This window comes from Chanos chanos, chromosome 15 (genome assembly GCF_902362185.1).
Source record: "Chanos chanos chromosome 15, fChaCha1.1, whole genome shotgun sequence".
NCBI lineage: Eukaryota > Metazoa > Chordata > Actinopteri > Gonorynchiformes > Chanidae > Chanos > Chanos chanos.
In genome coordinates this window covers 5,833,493-5,849,049 of record NC_044509.1, presented here as the reverse complement: position 1 = coordinate 5,849,049, position 15,557 = coordinate 5,833,493, and the positions used below count along the sequence as shown (strand labels likewise).

At 42.0% G+C, this 15,557-nt stretch overlaps 2 protein-coding genes across 2 annotated transcripts; one reads left to right on the top strand and one right to left on the bottom strand.

Annotated features, from left to right (window-relative positions):
- The first annotated feature begins 602 nt into the window (after nucleotides 1-602).
- rsph4a (radial spoke head component 4A) lies at nucleotides 603-3,591 on the top strand. Its single transcript, XM_030793106.1, has 7 exons — nucleotides 603-703; nucleotides 956-1,184; nucleotides 1,339-1,638; nucleotides 1,785-2,234; nucleotides 2,357-2,501; nucleotides 2,967-3,084; nucleotides 3,360-3,591. Exons 1-7 carry the CDS (start codon nucleotides 603-605, stop codon nucleotides 3,589-3,591), a joined length of 1,575 nt encoding a protein of 524 aa, XP_030648966.1.
- A 1,440-nt stretch (nucleotides 3,592-5,031) lies between these two features.
- LOC115828419 (alpha-soluble NSF attachment protein) lies at nucleotides 5,032-12,529 on the bottom strand. Its single transcript, XM_075353624.1, is given in 12 exon segments — nucleotides 5,032-5,946; nucleotides 6,183-6,233; nucleotides 6,506-6,574; nucleotides 6,686-6,790; nucleotides 6,914-6,998; nucleotides 7,435-7,490; nucleotides 10,631-10,687; nucleotides 10,689-10,709; nucleotides 11,132-11,178; nucleotides 11,484-11,600; nucleotides 11,765-11,844; nucleotides 12,362-12,529. Coding segments are annotated over 12 exon segments (888 nt in total). The 5' UTR covers nucleotides 12,460-12,529; the 3' UTR covers nucleotides 5,032-5,844.
- Nucleotides 12,530-15,557: the final 3,028 nt, after the last annotated feature.

Genomic DNA, 15,557 nt, shown 5'->3' with positions numbered 1-15,557 from the left:
AATAATGTGCGCGTGCTAAGAGTGCCATAAGCCTTTTGATTACGGAATATAAATGTCTGAAAATATATTTTAGACTTTATTTAGAGCCCAGTGTACCTATTTAAACTTGAACTTTGAACTTTTATCTGAAAAGTAATACCTAAGAAGAGCCATAAAGACCGGCACATTGTTGGAATGTTTTCTTGAATGCTTTTTAACAAGGTACAAAGCAAGTTTCTACCGAAAACATCCAAGATTCGATTTATCTATTGCAAGATCATAAAATGACTTCATTTTACATTGCTTAATAATTAAAACGATTACGTTTTCATGCTATGAGGCTACAAATGACGATCATATGTTGAACAATTGATGGTAGAACAGAGAACCAGCTTCAAAACAGTGAATACATCGCGCCATGCTCTTCCCTAGTAACCGTTTTGTTTATCCTAGTGACAAATGTGTAACCCTGGTAACGATTACAACCGTTAGCGTCGTTTCGATGTTGTATTTATTTGGCGATTAACAGTGATTACATCTAATCTAAACAAAAGGAGAAACGTTCAGATGTTGCACATTTAGTCTCTTTTTGAAAGTGTGACGGAGCTAACTTTTCTATAACGATGGAATCTCAAGAAAAGGCTCTAAAAGATGAAAGGGAGCGGGCAGCAATCTCCTTTAAGGCTTTTCTGCTGAAAAACAGTCCAAAAACAAACATGAATCTGTGAGTATCTTTAATCAGTGCAGTTTAATAACGTTAACAACAAGCTCGTCTCAAGTGCTTGGGCGATAATTAAAATGTTACATTTACATTTGCGGTCATTTCAGTCATTCGTGATTAACTCAACTGCTCAGCTAACTGTTACATGTAGTCTTAGACAATATTGCCAAACCATATTTTTTTAAGGTACTGTTGACTGGATCGTTAAGGCCATGGTTTTGCATTGTGTGGATTGATGCCTTATTCCTTTATCAGTTATGACCACCTTGCCCGGTTATTGACTAAAGTGATGGATGAACGTTTGGAAAACGCCGTAGATGTAATAGAGGACTTGAGTCTTGACCTGAAGCGCAGCTTGCTTCAGGACGAGCAGAGCACTTTGCGAGATATTCCTCTCACCTCGGACACGGAGCACCTGGCCGACCAGCAGCGCGCGCTGTTTACACGCGGTGCAGGCGATGAAGTTGATCACGACGAAGAAATGGTGAGACAACGTAACCCTTTATAGTGGTCAAATTTGAATAGCTTTCCTTTTTTTTATGAACAATTTTCTGTTCGTGTTGGGGTGTGTGGATGGCTCAGGTTTGTATGACGTTGAAAGAGGTCAGCAGCGGAACTTCTATCTCTTTATGTCATAGGTTGAGACACCCTTACCCAATGTTGGAGAGGTGAGTTTTTATCTCGAGCAGGCAGGGGTGGGGTTAGGGAGAGAGGAGATGCAGAGGGTGTTTTTGGCAGTGAAACAGCTGGTAGACACACAGCCCCTGCAACGCTGCAGATTCTGGGGTAAAATCTTAGGCAGGGAGACCAACTACTTAGTTGCCGAGGGAGAGTACAGAGAGGGTGAAGAGGAAGAGGAGGAGTCAGAGGAGACAGATAACGCAGAAAAAGAGGATGAGGTCAAAGAGGATGAAGATGACACAGGAGTCGTTGAGGTGGTGAGTAACACCTGGATTTCTCCGTTTTATCATTCCTCTGCCAATAGTCATATGACTGTTCTCAGATGTCTGTTACTTTTCCTTGAAACTCCAGTTGCAAGAACCACTATGTTCTGCTGTTTGTTCTGCTCATAAAACTTGTTTAGATGGATGAACATCCCAAATCAACCTACAAGCCACCTCCTGTAGTGCCGAAGGAGCCCAACCGGACCGGTGCAAACAAGTTCACCTATTTTGTGTGTCGAGAACCTGGTTTGCCCTGGGTGAAGCTACCCTCGGTCACCCCAGCTCAGATCACTGCGGCGCGGCAGATCCGGAAGTTTTTCACAGGCCGACTGGACGCCCCTGTCATCAGCTACCCGCCGTTCCCTGGAAACGAGGCCAGTTACCTCCGGGCCCAGATCGCCCGAATCTCGGCGAGTACACAGGTCAGTCCGCTGGGATTCTACCAGTTTGGAGAAGAGGAAGGTGAGGAGGAAGAGGAAGGAGCCAGAGACAACTTTGAGGAAAATCCCGACTTTGAGGGTATCAGCGCTCACGAAATGGTAGAGTCTGTTTCGACATGGGTACATCACGTCCAACACATCCTGACACAGGTAAAGCCAAAAAACCCCCAAAACAAAACAAATAACACCCATAAAACCTGTGACACGACCATACTATGATATTTGAGAACTAGGTTTGTCACACAAACATCTGTTTATCTTGCGGTCGTTAGGGTCGCTGCACATGGGTGAGCGTGGCTGAAAAACCAGAGGAAGACATTGACGAAGAGGGAGAAGAGGAGGAGAGAGAAGAAGGTGCTGATGAGGAAGAGCATGAGGCTGGACCACCGCTCTTAACCCCCTTATCTGAGGACGCAGGTCAGTTCTTTACGCACAGCCTGTCCTGGCGTGAACTCATTAGACCAGGGGTCTCAAACTCCGGTCCTGGAGGGCCTGCTGATTTTTGTTTTCACCTCTTAGTTACCTGGTGATTTTCACCTTGAAAACAGGTGTGGACACTCTTCAACCAATCAGAGATTCTATTTAGTTGGTCTACAAGAAAAACAGCAGGACCCCGGCCCTCCAGGACCGGAGTTTGAGATCCCTGCATTAGACCCATTATAAAAGACCACACCAAAGACCTAAACAAGAGTACATGATAAGACCTATGCAATAGTACATGATAAGACCTATACAACAGTACATGATAAAACCTAAACAATAGTACATGATAAGAGAATATGTCTTTAACAGCTTCAGATTCTCTATGTGTAGTTTCACAGTAAGACAGTACGTTTTTCCTTGTTGAACTGGTTGAGTGTGTATGATTTTGTGTGTTTGTAGAGATCCATAATACTTCTCCTTGGAGTACCAGATTGTCATCCCCACTAATCCCTCAGTTTGCTATCGCTGTACTTCGCTCTAACATCTGGCCGGGAGCCTATGCCTATGCAAGTGGAAGGTAAGAAAACTGCTCTTTAATTAGCAATTACGCTAACTGTCCTCTGGCTCTGGTCTGCCTCTGGGCATGGAAAATTGGCATGATTGTAGGTTTGGGGTTGGGTGACTGGGACCTCTGACCCCAGCATACCCATGTGTATGTTTACAATGACATTGTTCTACTGTCTCAAAGGAAGCCCCCCCCCCCCCCCAAAAAAAAACCACATTTTCTTTTGAGAAAGTGTGTGAGTGGTATCAATCACTATATATATTAAAAAAACAATGTCTTTTTCACAGAAAGTTTGAGAACATATACATTGGATGGGGAATGAAGTTTGCAGGTGAGAACTTTACCCCGTGTCTGGCCCCACCACCTGAGAGTGAATATCCCAGTGAACCTGAGATCATGGAGGCCTTGGATCCCACTGTGGAGGAGGAGCAGGCAATGGAGGCGGCTCAGGAGGAGCAAAGGGCGCAAGAGGAAGAGGAGGGCTTGGAGGGAGACGAGGAAGAGGAAGATGATGACTAAACGGGAATAACTGGCAGTATGAAGTGGAATCTGTGTAGGGTTTTCAAAGTGACAAAGTGCATTTGTGAAAAGAAGTGCTACTCTGTAAAAAGTATACCTTTAAGTTTATTAAAGTGTGATGCGTCGTCACAGACTTGTCCCACTGCAATCACCAGTCATTTGGAAATGTTCAAAAGATTTATAGGTTTTTTGGGGGGTTTTTTTAGTCTGCACAAATAAACCTCAATTCCATAAAGTCCAAAGGACAGTCAGTAACTGGCCAGAAAATTGCATTAATTCCATATATTATTTTAACATATCATATTAATAAAATTAAACATTTCAATCCCAGCACATTTTAAATGCAGTTTTTTTAAGTGCTTCATGCAGCCTCCAATGAGATGTACAGATCTCAAGAATCTTTTTAGTTCATCATTTGTTTACCGTTTGTCTTCTCCGACCAAAGTAGAGCTTATGTTTGTGAGTTGAAGGAAATAAGGTGAAAACAGGAAACCACTTGTCAATAACAACCAAACCATTTTTATTTATCATTAAATTAGTAAAGCCATCATCCAGCTGGAGGGACACAGGATTGGATTTGGATCAAGGAGGTAACACAGCTTTAAGTCCAAGTTCATGTATTTTAACTTAACCGGATGCACACTGATGTTGGTTCCTACAATCTCATTGACATGAAGAGCCTCTGCTTGCTTTCAACTTGTCTACTTCTCTTAAAGAAAACTGGAATCTGCCATGCCCTGTTTGAATAACAACTTTATTCACGGCATAAATTACATCATGCAATGTTATCTGCAGTTAATCCATCAAACATGCAGATTTTAAAATCCTTTCATTTTCAAACTGTCTCCAGTCAGATCAATGTTTGAGTGCAGACAACAGAAGAAAGATGGATGAAAGCTATAAGTTACAAAAGAGTGAAAAACAGAGGTTTCAAAGGACTATTCTACCAATGGTTTTTATATTATTCTCTCCTTCTGCAACATAATATAAACCTAGTTTTAGAGAGCTGTTTAAATAATAACTTAATGTTGATGCTTTAGGGTGATCAAAAATACTTAGAGAAAAAAAAAACCATTAAAAAAGGGAAACAAAATAAATAAATTCAGTAACTTGCTTAAATCAAACTGATGTGACCCCCTCCCAAGTGTTGTCTGTTTTTCCACAAACTGTATTCTTATTGGTTTTTCTCCATCCAGCTTCATCACAGAGAGTGGATGGAGATGTTTTACATCACCCAAAGTCTGAGCAAAACACATCCTTCATTCGCGGATGCATTTCTTTCATTTTGGAATTGTTAAAAAAAAAAAAAAAAAAAAGGTCCTTGGCATTTTGGCATATCTGTAATTCAACTCTAAATTTAGTACATGTCATTTTGTGTTTACGTAAAAACATTTAGCCATGGGCAATTTTCCTCAATAGAGGAAAAAGTATAAAGCACCATATATTTTCTCAACAAAAAGATGGCATTGCATGTTCACAGTTTAGTTTACGTGTTTTTGAATATATTTTATGGAATTTGCCACCATTACAGAAACAAGTTTGCAATGGCTACTATGACAATAAATCAAAATCTAATTCAGGTGCTTCGTAACTCCGTAATAAATTACATGAAAACATTTTTTTTTTGGAATGCTCCATCAGTCTAGCTGACAGATACGGTGATTAAAATGACAGTCGTTGAAACACAGAACACCTCAACTTAAACCGTTCTTATTGCTTTCATAATAGGAAAAAAAAAACTCACAGCAAACAGTTGTACTTCCTGACAGATATGAGTGCAAATCTTAGCGACCGTCTTTCAGGAAGGCCAGAGAGTGTGTACAGCCTCAGTCTCAGTCCTTCCCCAAAACCCATTTGATTAAGCTAATCAAAGCCCTACTGAAACCCTAGATAGTGCAGTTAGGTTAGAGCTGGAACAAAGTTGTTTTTTTGTGTGTGTGTGTGTGGATAAACAGTACAGGAGACATTTCCATATCCCTATGTCACAAGACTTCACAGTTAGTGTTCTTTGGAATCTGGACCCTTTTTTTTTTGACAGAGACATTATTAACCAGTGGAAAACAGAAGGCAGGTCAGTCACACTTACCAGGAGGATGACACAAAAGAGACAGAGAGAGAGAGAGACAGAGAGAGAGGGACTGAGTGGAGCTGATGTTAGGATATGAGGCGTACGTGTGTGTGTACATGGAATGTGGAAAAGAAAGAGATGGAGGAATGAACTGATCGAGAACGGTCGATTTAGGTCGTAGGGCTTTAACGAAGGTCGCTCTCCTCATCTTGAATGGTCTTTTTGATTCTCAGTAACATCGTGGTCTGCCACTGATCCAGCCTGGTTATGGAGTCAAACTCCTTCACCTGAGATATCAATAAACATACATGGTATTACATCTCTAAGTATGTGATATACCTTCTGATTTAAAAAAAACAGAGTCGTTGAACTCCCTAAAATACTGGTGAAATACATATCTTACTAAAAATGCCTCGGTTTTTTTTTAGACAAATCATTTTTCAGAATAGTGAAAAAAAAAAACATTCTTATACATTGTAGGAGAGTACTAATAGAAAGAAGTTAGTGGAAGAGATAAACCTACAGCATCAGTGAATGCGTCGACATTCTGCTCTTCATGGGCATCCAGAAGTTTCTGAGAATCAGAAGACAAACTGATGATTATGTAAACTTCACCAGACAACAGAGTGATGATTAAGTGTGAACTTCCCTTTCCTGTCTTACATCCAAAAGGAATATTAAAGAGCTATTAGTTATTTGCAATTAAATATTAAAAGTTAGAGCATAACAATTCAATTACAAATCAATCACATTATTACTTTACCCCAGCCTAACCCGGCACACCTGACAAAGGCTGCCCTTCTATGACCTAAACCAAGTGACATGGAAATAAAAGCAGACACTAACCTTTATGAGTTTGCACTCTCTGGCATCGGAGAAAGCTGGAAACATTTCCTCATATCTTTGCACAGCCAGCTAAGAGAATGATCAAAGATCAAATGACATGACCTACTTGGAAAGCACATGAATTTGTGCATACGGTTACACTAGAGTGAAACTGTGCGGTGTGAATTCAAATTCAGTCACCTTAGCATTTAGCATGTCCACACAGAAGTGGCATAGCGCCGCTTTAAAAAAATGATCCTTTGCGCCATACTTGAGTAAAGTGCTATCCATGGCGTAGGTTCCAATCTGAAAAACGCACACAGAGACAGACACTCTCAAATTCTTTGAGGACAGAAAAAAGCGCAGACAGAGATATAGATCACTTAAGACTGACGGTATTTGTTTTGTATTTGTGTTGAAATGACTCACCTGCTCATATATCTCTATAGCCTTCTGGTACTGTTCCAGCTGAGCCGCATACGTGGCCACTTTGAGAAGGCACTTATTGGCAGCGCTATGGCAGAGAACAAAGCAAAAATGATGAAACTTACCCAAAGCATACTTAAATAACAGTCAGCAAAAAAATGTCTGTTTAATATTAGTATTCCCTTTTCTCTCCACCTGCACAATTAAAGCAAGTCTATGATTACACCCAGCGTCTGAACAAGATTTCGACTCTTGAACTTAATAGGTAAAGAGTATGGCAGATACGTTGCCCGGTCTTTGCTGTGCAATATATATACAGTCCTTTAAAATCCATTCTTTGGTTATAGGATTAGAGGTAGAGTAAGGATTTTTGCATTGGCAGAAAATTCCCCATCACATCTGCAGAGATATGTATAGGAGCCTCACAAGTACAACTGATTAGTTAGAAATCTTACCTGTCACAACTTAGAGATCTTACCTGTCATAACTTAGAAATCTTACCTGTCACAACTTAGAGATCTTACCTGTTGGACTCCTCCCCTTTGTAATAATCAGCTGCTTGTTCATAGTGGGCCACAGCCTGTGAAAACAAACGGATGAGGTTTTGCATACATCTTGATCGATAACCAACAAAATTTAAGATTTATTCTCATTAAAGAAGAATTCCTGGAATATCTCCAGAACTCTGTCAGTTGCTGCGTCAACCGACGACTGAGTATGTGAACTTTACGGTACGCTTCCACTGCAGCGAACTGCACATCACTCTCATCAGGTTGCATGGGTGCGAAATTCGCACTGATCATGCGAAATCAGTACGAATTCGCAGAGCCAAACGAAACTGAGATGGCGAACATCCAACTGCAAATGAAAACCACGTGAGAACCAATCAGTTCAGTGTGCGATGTGTTTGGTACACGACGTTCTCTAGAGAGACGGGAGAAACAACAAAAAAGTCTAACCCAGACAAGTAGGTCTAACTGTGGACACACCCACTTCATGACACACCCACTGCATGACACATCCACTATGGTTATGGTTAGGGCTGTGGTTTGGGTTAGGGGCCTGTGACGTCTCATACTAATCCAGGAAGTTATCTCAGGGGGCATGTCGTATACTAAAATGGGTGTGTCATGTAGTAAAGTGGGCGTGTCGTGCAGTGTGCGAGACAGCAGATAGACCCTACTTGCCCTATGACCGGAGCCAAAATCAACTGACGTCCTGCGCGCAGCAGTAATGTAGTGATATTGATGAAAAACAATTGTTATAATGAATTGAAGCGTTTTAGAGATCAAAAAGGCAAATTCATAAAAAAAAAAAACGATGCGCTGGTTTAAAACATTGATGTCGACATCTTATTTGCCGTGCAACCCACTACGAAACGGCTTTTTATCATGGTTGCGATTTTAGTTTTAAGACAATAAAGAGAACTGTGCAATGCAAATCAATGGAAAATGCCGCATTGTTTTCCTTCATGGTGTGGGCGTGGCCTAAATGCGCTCTGTCGCAATCCAGGAAGTTATCTCAGGGGGTGTGTCGTGTACTGAAGTGGGTGTGTCGTGTAGTAAAGTGGGTGTGTCGTGTAGTCTACGAGACTGCAGATAGACCCTCCTCCATTGGTCAGCGCCAGCTACAGTTTTTAAAAATCATGGCGGCTGCAGCAGAGTCCGACTCGGTCTCGAAAGTGGTTCCGTGTAAAAGTTTCAAAAGACCCAAGGTTTCGAAAGTATGGAAGTACTTCAAATTATTAGAAAACAATGAGGTGGTTTGTAAACTGTGCAAAATTTCTATGGCATACCACAGTAGTACTAGCGCTATGCACGAGCACCTGAAGAGAAAACACTCAGGCGCTATTCCGGATGATGGAGCGCCAGAAAAGGCAAAACCACCGTAAGTGTTGTCTTGTCACCCTTATTAAATTACCATTAAATGGAATGTTCAGGCTGACTTTTGGAGGAAAACTAATCGTTTAGATTTATAGACTAATTAGTAAAATAGTCGACAGATTAATCGATAGAAAAATAGTCGCCAGTGGCAGCCCTGACTGGCAGTAAAAAAAAAAAAAAAACATCGTCCATATTGTGGGAACGTTTAAAAATTACTGTACTATGCTTCAGCAATTAAGGAGAATGTATCCAGCCGTTGTAGTGGATGATAATACAGGACAGTAACTTGCGACTCCGCTTCTCAGGTCTTTGTGCAATCTGCCATCAATTTGGAATATATACCTATAGCCTATGCTTAACGTACGTACGCATTATTTGGATTTTTTTTTTTAAGATTCTATACATATAATGAATTTGTAATCGAAGAGAACGCTATCTTAAAACTTATCAACAGCACTTCAGAAATGAGCGAGGAGGAGTTCTTCGCAGACGAAGACAGTCCACAAGCAAACTGGTCGGAGCCCGAAACTGGACATTACTTCCTCAGAAATTCACAGAGTAAGACGAATCCAGAGACGTTACAGGACTGCACAAGGTGACTTCTTTAAGTGACAAGAGTTTCAGTTCAGTTCAGTAGAAGGAACTATTATGTTTATATTACTTTACACTTACAATGCGTATCACGAGTATGTCACGTACATTTCAGACCATAGTTTTACTTTTGTTTCGGTAAACTGTATGAATTCCCTCCAAACTAATCAAAGGTAGTGCTGCCTGAATTACGACTGATTACACTGATTTCCAATGGAGCGACCCATGCAACTTAACTGAGCTATCCCTTGATTTCAATCATTGAATTTTTTTTTTCGGCGAACTAAAATGACTTTTATAACAGGTCATTATTTAAACGGTTACATGTCATACAAGTTCATCTATTTTACGTCCTCGCAATTTACTGATCAAGTTGGCCAGGACACACTTCTCTCTTTTCTGCATTGTAGTATTTTCAGTAGAGGTTACTGCTGTTCACCATTTATTAGCTTTAGCTCCAACATTAATCGCAGTATACGAAGAAACTCAACACAGTAGAAATTTAAAGAGCGACGTAGACACACCAACGCACAAGTATACTTTTGCGCAGGTGTGTCTGCGTTGCTATATAATTACACCGCCAAAACTAGTTTGTGGTGAGGTTTCTATGCCGCTGTGTTGAGTTTTTTTTGTGCATTACAAACGGTGGCGGAATTCAGTCTTTGCACAGCGATATATATAAAAGTTTTGCGTTAAAAAGAAGGAGTAGTCTGTAAACTTTGGGGGACAAACAAACGGATCATGTTGGAGTTGGGGTTAATAAATGTTGCACAATAGTTAGTTTTACGGAAATTACTGCAACGCATAAAAAACAGAAGACGTCCGAGGAGATGGTGTGTACGACCATTGAACCGATTGAAGCAGAGGAGGGTGATGCTACTAAGCGGATCAATCACAGTCACGTGAACCGTAGTTACATTTCTGGGGAGATGCGCGTCAAATCACATCAGTTGCCAATGGAGATATCGCGGATATTAGTGGGTTACGTCAGTTCATGCATCACCATTTGATTCTCCAAGAGATTGAAATTAATCTTAGACTGTTGTAAACAATAGCTACTGTATTTTCAAAAGAATGATGCTCCAGTTAGCTTCAGTCTGATGTAAGATAAACATGATTTTTCTTTCCATATTTGTTTTACTGCTTGAATAAAAATGAATGAAGCTTTTGTTTGAATCAGTTATATTGGCTATATTTGTATGGACATATGCTTAGAGATGAAGATATTTGTGTTGGAGGGACTTACTTTGTCTATATCCACGAGCTCAGACTCATAGATTTCAGCAATAGAGATATGGTGCTTTTGCTGCAATGGTGAAACGGCCCTGCAGAAAGAGAAGAGGGGCAAGTATAGTAAGAGCCAAAAATAAAAGTTTTAGACTTGGCATAAAAGTATAAATACTGCATTCTGTCTATCGCTGGAAAATATGAATTCGACACTTTATAGATTTATGATACAGGTACGACCCAATGAAAAGTTCTCAGTTAGAGTAAAATACTACAAGGACATGATGTGAAAAAAACAAACAAACAAAAAAAACCCCACACACAGTCCTTAAAACTTGTCTGTATACATACATGCCATTAGCAACTGTCACATGTTTGTCTGTTATTCTCTCTCGCCAAACAAATGACAGAACAACAGGAGGGCGTCTGATTGTTATGCTTTTGACCACTGGTTTAAAAGGGGAGTGGCCTGCCATCAATACTAGACTATAGACGCTCTGTTGTGCTGTGTGGTTCTCACCATGTCTGTGTATATCTCAATAGCCCGAGTAAGACAGTTGATGGCCTCTGAGGGAGGAGACAAACAGATGTATTGTAGGTTAAGGCTTACAGTGGATTCATGTTATATCAGTGTTGTACACTGGTTTTATATGATGTAACTAAAACATTTAAAATCTCATGCAGTCACAAAAATACACTGGATTGAAGTGTGTGTGACTGGAAATAAAAAAAAAAAAAAGGTAGTGAAGTTTGGAGTCTTTGTATGCATTGCACTAATAATGACTCTGTTAGGTGTAGAGTATAGTACTATTTTAGAAGAAGGTATAATTATATATAGGACTGCATAAAGTTTCTGAAGAATTAGATTTTACCTTGAGGATCAGCTTTTTTAAAAGCGTTTCCAGCGTCTATGAAGTTCACGGCAGCATCATGTTTGCTTTGCACCTGCAAGTGAAGCTGCGCCGCTTTGCAGAAGGCATTGCCTGCACCTACAGCATAGTAAACAATAGCGTTACCTCGTTGTCATTGCATAAAACGCGGCTCCACTGAATGTTTTTATTCCCTCGAATAAATCCCATCGAATTCAAAAAGCGATCGCAAAACGTCACCGCACCATTACGGAATATTCTAAAGTGGGAAGTTTTCTACTTACCGCTCCAGTTCTTTGCCATTTTGAACATGTTGGCCGCTCTTGTGTACATGTCACAGGCTTCCTCGACTTTGGATGAACTCCTTAACAATCAAGACATGTACATGTTAACAGTTGTTGGAACAGCAACTGCGTCACAGCTTAATATTCAAAGCTTTTAAAGCAGCATGTTATATATGCTAATATATGCTATATTTGAAATTTAGGGTAAAGCTCCGTTGTAAATCAACAGATTATTTTTTGTGGGGAGAACGTTCATAAAAAAGGAGTTATGACAGTTTCCCAGCGTCGACCCAGCCACTTTGACAAGTAAACGAAATATACCATTAAAGGTTAAGCAATGGCTGAGGTTCGTCAGTGTTTGTCTACACAACAGTGACTGCTTATGTTAGTCGAACAGAAGCTCTGCTTGCTGCGACATACAACGATACATAATGTGAACGAATTTTCAAGCTCTTAACGCACCTACATTTGTTCCTGACAGACTGCGATAAACCGGTTTGATTTTACTGTTATGACCTGAACGCCGATGACGCTGTCCATCCCAACTATAATGCTTTGTAAATAAATCGCGGTGTGCCAACAAGAGGAAATACTCACCCAAATAACGTTCCAAAGAATGAGTGTGACGATTTCATTTTTTTGTCTGCTTCAGCCATGAGAGCCATGGCCTCCTGTTCTTTCCCAGAGTAGTCCATTGTTAAGGTGAATATATTCCGTTTCGGTTAATAAAGGGAGTGTATTACAGCCTCTCAATCCACTGTGTCAGCTTTCTTGTTTTCATTAACACATCATGCGGAAATAGGAAGTAGCTTCCGACTTGGACGCCTGTAGGGACCATGAAAACAGTACGTCTTTATTTTAAGGGCGTAGAGACGCCTTATTGCCTACCAGTAGTTGGGGGGAAGAGAGTGCAGATTCAGATCTTCATTTCGAATGTTCGTATTGATACAGTTTGGTTAAAGTGACAAACACCCGAGCTCTTAAATAAACGTCTTATAAGATGACAAATCTGATTTAGACATTTTAAAAGGCCACGACACGTTTAGGGTCTGATCGTGATGGCGGTATAATATTATTTTTTTTGTAAAACTGTTTAATTTTTAGTGATGCTTTTATACGGTTGTATTATTTTCAGCGTCTCTGTGTAATACGAGGACTAGCCAAATTCGAATAGTTTCCAGTTTTATGAAGTGTGACACTTTGTAGTACGACCCTAAATCCAACCTCACGAAGCATTTCCAGTTTAGAGGTCGTAAATATGAGAAGGAGGCCGTAATATGGAATTCTATTTTGCGGTATACTTCACAATCTAGGTATTGTTAACGTGTTTTGTTAAATAAATGCAGTCTTGCAAAATTCGAAGTATTGAGATTGTAATTTTATTTTTTGTTAAATTAACACGTCATTCCCTCGATTTGATGATGCATGCTCCTCGTTGAAATTACACGCGACTCGACCGAGAACGAATTGCTCAGCCATCACTGACCATTACGATTGCCCGGAAGAACATTTTGATCCCTGAGCCCAATAACGTTATGCTAAATGTTTAGGAAATGAATGACGTTATAAATATTGCCCTTGTCTGTTGCCATATTACATGCTCATTACACCTCAGCAGTATTTTACATGCAGAAAAAAAACAAGACTGTTACATAATTTTTACATCATCCTCTTGTATTTACAACGTTGACTCATATATATATATGTACATCTCCCTAAAATTCTGCTTAACAAATCTGAAAAACCTCTACATTCGTTTACTTAGTAAATTTCACTCCTGATGACAGTGGTAGGAACAGTGTCCATTGTGTAGAATGAAATGCTGTTCATGAATGACTCCTGTACTCATTGTGAACTTCTGTGCACTTCTAGTGATCAACAGTGTCACCCATCACACATGAATTTCCCTGCTTACGCACCTCCCGGCAGTCTGGGCAATCCGTCACTGAAGAGGAGAGGAGAACGAGGAACAGTGGGGCTCGGTCAGCCTTTGTTCTTTGCTGTGGAACGTCGCAAATCCAAAGTTTGGAACTACTACACGCAGCGGAATGAGAGTCGCGTGGAGTGCAACATCTGCAAGAAACAGCTGTCCTTTCACAACAGCACCACCTCAATGAGAGAGCACCTGGTCCGGAAACACAGAATCAACGATGGTACCGTGCCCGCTCAGAACCCAGCAGGACCGCCCGAGCATGCCGCTCTGCAGCCGCCGATGGCACAAGGTAGTTTCCACAGCTCTAGGTTAACCAGCTGTAACGCAGCAGCTAACCCAGGTGCATTTCAACCAATCGTGCCCATCGTGGTCAAAGAGGAGCAGCATGACGCTGACCAGTCGCCCGAAGCCGGCGAAGCCAAACGGGCCCGAACCACGTGTGCTCCTGCCTGCTCTGGAGGAGGAAGTGCTTTAAACGCGCCCATACCCAATCAAGAACTGGAGGGCACGGGCCCAGTTTACGGACTTCCTCCTGATGAGGTTGGTGGTATACATAACAGCGGTGGAAACAGCAGCAGCGGTGGCGGCGGCACCAGAGGCTGCAGTAACAAACGTGCAGGTGTTTTGACTGAGCTCATATTGGAGATGGTGTTTAGAGACCTGCAGCCTCTGTCGGTGGTGGAAGAGAGAGGGTTTCGACTCCTGCTGGGTTGTTTAGAGCCTCACTACCCCGTGCCTTCATCCTCTCTCCTCGGGAGCCTTCTTTGGCATCGCTACCATCTTTTCAAACAGTGTCTACAGCAGCATCTGCAGAACGGCCTGGCTTCACAAAGCTTGGCTCTCTGTACGGAACGCTGGAGATCTTTGGAAGGGTGCGGAGTCGGAGGAGGGGGGCGGTTGTACCTCACCGTCAGCGCACATTTCATCGATGCTGACTGGCGTTTGGCCCGTTGTGTGCTAGAGACCCGTCCAATCCCAGAATTCAAAGGTGAGGCGCACGAGAGAGGTGGAGCTCAATTCGGGGACACCTTGAAGGCAGTTCTCTTGGAATTCCAGCTCCCAGAGAACTCTGTTTTCTCTGTCGTGCATGACAGTCCATTTGGTTCGCAGACGAAGAGGAAGAAAGCGCTGGAACGGGAACAAGAATACGAACAGGATTTCGCTGGACCCAGCCGCCCTCCTCCTCCTCAGAACCTGCCGGAAGGTTGGGTGGCACTGCTCTGTGCTGGAGAGGCACTCAAACTGTGTGTTCAGGAGGGGCTTAACGTGGAATCAGTCAGACAGGCACTGGCAGATGCCCGAGGGATAGTCCTTCACTTTCAGCACGACCTCAGTGCCGCAGAGGCGCTGAGTCAGAAAGCAGAGGCTGCCAATAAAGGGGCAGTTCGTTTGGTCTTAGATGATCCAGGACGCTGGGCTACTGCTATTGACATGTGTGAAAGCCTGTTAGAGCTTAAGTGGCTGGTTAGCTCCGTGCTTGAAGAGCAGAAGGCAGCGTCGAATCTAGCTGACCACCAGTGGCGTCTATTACAAGAGTTAGTGCCAGTGCTGAGGACAGTTCGCATTGCTGCATCCTTCTTGAGTGAGGAGATCAACGCTCCTATTTCTGCTCTAATGCCTTGCCTGCAGGGCGTGGCACGTCTCCTAGGGCAGAACATGACGGAGAGCAGCTGCCCTGTGGTTAAGGGGGTGATGGAGAGAATACGAGGGGGGATGGAGCGACGCTGGAGACTGAGCAATGAGGATGCCTTACTGGATAGTCCAGCGGTTCTGTCCTCGTTCCTTGACCCGAGATTTAAGGAGCTACGCTTCCTTACTCCGAATGCACGCAGCAAATTGCATGACAAGGTAAAAGAACTG

Coding starts and splice junctions, on each gene's coding strand:
- rsph4a (XM_030793106.1), top strand. CDS start 603: ATGGAATCTCAAGAAAAGGCTCTAAAAGATGAAAGGGAGCGGGCAGCA. Junction 2,235..2,356: donor TCCAACACATCCTGACACAG/GTAAAGCCAAAA, acceptor TGCGGTCGTTAG/GGTCGCTGCACATGGGTGAG. Junction 2,502..2,966: donor CCCCTTATCTGAGGACGCAG/GTCAGTTCTTTA, acceptor GTGTGTTTGTAG/AGATCCATAATACTTCTCCT.